Source organism: Salvelinus sp. IW2-2015, unplaced genomic scaffold (genome assembly GCF_002910315.2).
Source record: "Salvelinus sp. IW2-2015 unplaced genomic scaffold, ASM291031v2 Un_scaffold11163, whole genome shotgun sequence".
Lineage (NCBI taxonomy): Eukaryota > Metazoa > Chordata > Actinopteri > Salmoniformes > Salmonidae > Salvelinus > Salvelinus sp. IW2-2015.
This window is the reverse complement of record NW_019952420.1, coordinates 1-3,809: the sequence shown is the minus strand read 5'-3', so window position 1 is coordinate 3,809 and position 3,809 is coordinate 1. Positions and strand designations below refer to the sequence as shown.

Genomic DNA, 3,809 nt, shown 5'->3' with positions numbered 1-3,809 from the left:
AAGGAGAGAGAGTGCAAGGATGGGGACGATCTCCCTGTACAAGTGAACATGGTCATAGAGACAGTCCAGATGGAGGTGGATGGTGGCCAGGTGTACATTGGCTCGCAAGGCACAGTCCTGGGACGAGGCTGGCGTTTATTCTTTGGATTGTGGCAGGGGTGGAAGTCCTTCCTCTGTAGAAGGGTTGACACTATGATTCTTGATTGGGGAAGATTGCGGAGGCCTTCTCAATCACTCCCGTAGTGAAGTCGCCACCCTCTTCTGCTGAGCACGCAGGTCGTTGCTTCCGGTGTGTATGATATGTGGCTGCGACCCGAGCTGGGCTTATCAAGCAGCTCCATGGCACTGTGTTGTTGGCACCACATCTCTTTCTCGTTTTGTGTCTAGGGAAAAGTTTATCTCCTGAACAAACTTCCCATTTGAGTCCATCAACAGACCAGTCAGCCAGTGTTTTTCTGACTGGAGGGGGTAGAGTGGGGGCTGGTGGGTGTGGAGCTGGTGTGTGGCTGGTCAGTGCCGGTGCTGCTGTCAGTGGGAGGCTGTTCTGTGGGCTGGGGTGAGGTGGTGCAGCAGGCAGGGCTGGGAGGCCTGGCTGGTTGAGGTGGGCTCCTCTGCTGTGTGAGGCCAGGTCATAGAGTGGTGATCTAGCTATACTCTTTCTCTCCTGCAGCCTGTCCTCTGTCCTCTTTCTCTCCTGCAGCCTGTCCTCTGTCCTCTTTCTCTCCTGCAGCCTGTCCTCTGTTCTCTTTCTCTCCTGCAGCCTGTCCTCTGTTCTCTTTCTCTCCTGCAGCTCCTCTCTTAGTGTGGTCAGATTGTACTGCTCTGCCTGTCTTTTTGGAGCTCTCTCACCTCCTTTGTTAGATCAGCCAGCTCTCTCTTGAGTCCGTCTCTCTCTTGCTGAACCTCTTTCAGCTGTCCTGCAAGGCTGCTGTCCTGCTCTGTTCGCACCTTGGTTAGGAGCTCTTCTAAGGTGTGGATGTCTGGTTGCTGTTTGCTCACGCTCTCCCTGAGCAMGACCACCTCCCCCTCCAGTTTGGTGAACTCATCCCTCATGGCAGCCATGGTGGTGAGGAGGGCCTGAGCCTGCTCTGCACTGAGGGGGTCGCTCTCCTCCTTGGGCGTGTCCTCCACTATGGTGGGAAGAGAGGTGCTGGATGTGCCTTTTTGGGTGGGGAGAGTGGGGGTGATGGTGGTGCTGGTGGAGTTTCTCTCTCCTTGATGGTCTGAAAGTCTGTTTCAAACAGCCTAAGGTTACTTTGCACCATGACAGTCCCAGTCTTGTAGAGGTTAATTGTTATCATGGCGCTYTCAGGGTCGTCTGTCTATTTGACTTTCAGCTTCCACCCATTACAGATTCTTTCTTTCTTTATGGATGGGTAGTGAGAGCAGACTGCTGAGCGCCATGCATTTGGTTGGTCAGGGAGAAAGATGAGATTACTCACATTACCGTTTTTGTAGAGATCTGCGAAAAGGGTTTCTGGCCTCCCCTTTAGTAGTTTTTGTTTAAAAGCTTTCCTCCTTGTCATTTTTGGCCTCTGGAGGGTAGAGAATGGACTCYGCGCTGAGGGGGAGTGGAGACATGGTGCCTGTGGGCTCTGCTACTACTGCTGCTCTGTTTTGCTGCACCGTTGCCTTGGCAACCGGTTTTGTTTYTCTGCTGCTGTTGRTAGCTAGCTCTAATTTAGCTCAGAAACCGGCAAAAAAAGTGAAAAATCTTCACACCGAAAAAACAGAAGKTGTTTAAAGTTAGAGTCCGTGCTCCTTTTTGGTTTACTCACTCAGTTTGGTCGTTTGATGTAGTTGTATTAACTCCCCTTGCTAGGTTTGTTCTGGCTGGCTTGTTAGCCTGCTGMCTAGGTTTTTGTGGTGTAGCTAGCTAGCGAGTCAAGACTTCTTAATTTGAGGCGCAAAGTGACTTTTTTCTATTCTGATTGAATAGAGTTGTTGTTCGTCACGTCTTGTCTTTAATTATTTTTTAGATTTGAGTGTTTCTCATTCTAAAAACAAAAAAAATGAAATAAATCAGGAGCTCACGTTGAACATGTCTGTAGCTCTTTCTCTCTCTCTCTCACTGTCTGGCTTCTCTCTCATCACTGTTTGTGGCTGTCGTCTCTCTATCATACGTACACAAACATACCTGGCACCACCTAGAAGGCATGTCCTGCATAGCAGTGCACAGCAGAGACCAAGAACAGTCCCTTGTCAATTAGGGATTGCACGCTGTACTGGCTCATTGCACAGTCACTGCCGATGCTGTGTGTGTGTGTGTGTGTGTGTGTGTGTGTGTGTGAGAGAGAGAGGGTGGTAAGGGTGAGCCGTACTGGGCGATGCCAGCCCTTTTACGATCCACAGCCTGTCCATTGTCCCAGTGCCCAACCATCAGTACAACAACAATGGCCGCCTCAGTGACCCCTATTGTCTCTGAGCAACAGGCCGCTCACATGCACTGCCTGATAAGGAGGTGCGAGGGCCAGACACACACACACAAACACACAGKAACTTAAATCCAAGAACAGCATCCAAGCACATAGACGCTTTGTTTAATGAAACCACATTGTACCCTTTAACCATGGCAACAATGCAGGACGTTCTCCTCAGATTCTTGGTAAGCGTTGCAAAGCAAAGTGAGTGATGACACAGCTTGCTTATGGAGGCCTTTGACCACCCAACACTGCTGTAAACCTGTGACATGAAAAGGTGACAAAATGTGTCATTGATCACTTTGATTAAGTTTGGAGATGCTGGGTACATTATTCTATGATATGATTATTCCTTACAGCAGCTTTTTCACCTGCTGCTTTGTAGTGGATGATATTATTATTATTACATTGGACACATTATGAATCATTATCTCTGCACTGTGTTCAGTGTCTGGTGTCTGTGCAGTCACTGGTATTCTCTTCATTCCACATCATAGAATGGTGCTCTGCTGGGCTCATAAAATGGCCCATGCTTGAACCATAAAAATAGAATGTGTTGACACAGCTCTGTATTCCTCATGCTATTTCATGATCCTGCAAAAGTCCATTGCTGTGGTAATCAACAACTCATTGAACATATAGTGGCTTTCCAAGAAGGCCATTATGCTAAAATGCCATTTTCAAAAGTGATGTCCATTGGTCCCTCCCTGACAGCAAGGTGGATGTGGCCCACATTCAGAACAAACGTGGCCCAGAAACTACAAGGCCACATACCTCAAACCAGAGCTGGCCAATAAGCTCCAACCCTCCCCCAATGCGCATCTCCCACAGATCAAATCTGGGCCATATGAGTGTCGCAGTCATCTCCTGTCTGGGCTACCTGTCCCATCCCATGTCTCTGGTGGTCAGGTCAGATGAGGTTAGCCAGGCTAGAGGTGGTCTCCCTCCTACCCTGGTCCATGTGTCGTCCAGAGATAGTGAACAGCCCCACAGCCCTGTCCCTAAACCTCTGGCCCGGCCTGGTCCTCTCCAGCAGCATCACCACCCCTGTGTACACCCCTACCCCCACTACCGCTGCCCCCCCTCCAGCTAACAACACCACCCCAGAGATGTACATATCATTAAGGGCTACGCCAGGCTTGGGCATGTGGTGTTCTAGTGCCAGCTTCAGCAGTACAGCCCCACAGACCACCAGACACAGCCCTGTGATGAGAACCACTAACAGATCCGACAGCCCTCCGCTCTTAAGGATATCGATCCGCCTGCGACTCCGCACACAGTTCATGTCCTGCACGGCCGAGCTCATGAGCTGTTTGAGGAGGACGGCCAGGGCTAAGAGACACAGGGCCATGCCCGCTCCCATGCGCCAGTCACTGGAGAAACTGGTGG

General features: G+C 50.2%; 1 protein-coding gene across 1 annotated transcript; it reads right to left on the bottom strand.

Moving 5' to 3' along the window:
• Positions 1-1,146: 1,146 nt before the first annotated feature.
• Positions 1,147-3,793, bottom strand: LOC139027362 (transmembrane protein 125-like). Its single transcript, XM_070442481.1, has one exon. The coding sequence runs from the start codon at positions 3,781-3,783 to the stop codon at positions 3,331-3,333; it is 453 nt and encodes a 150-aa protein (XP_070298582.1). The 5' UTR covers positions 3,784-3,793; the 3' UTR covers positions 1,147-3,330.
• Positions 3,794-3,809: the final 16 nt, after the last annotated feature.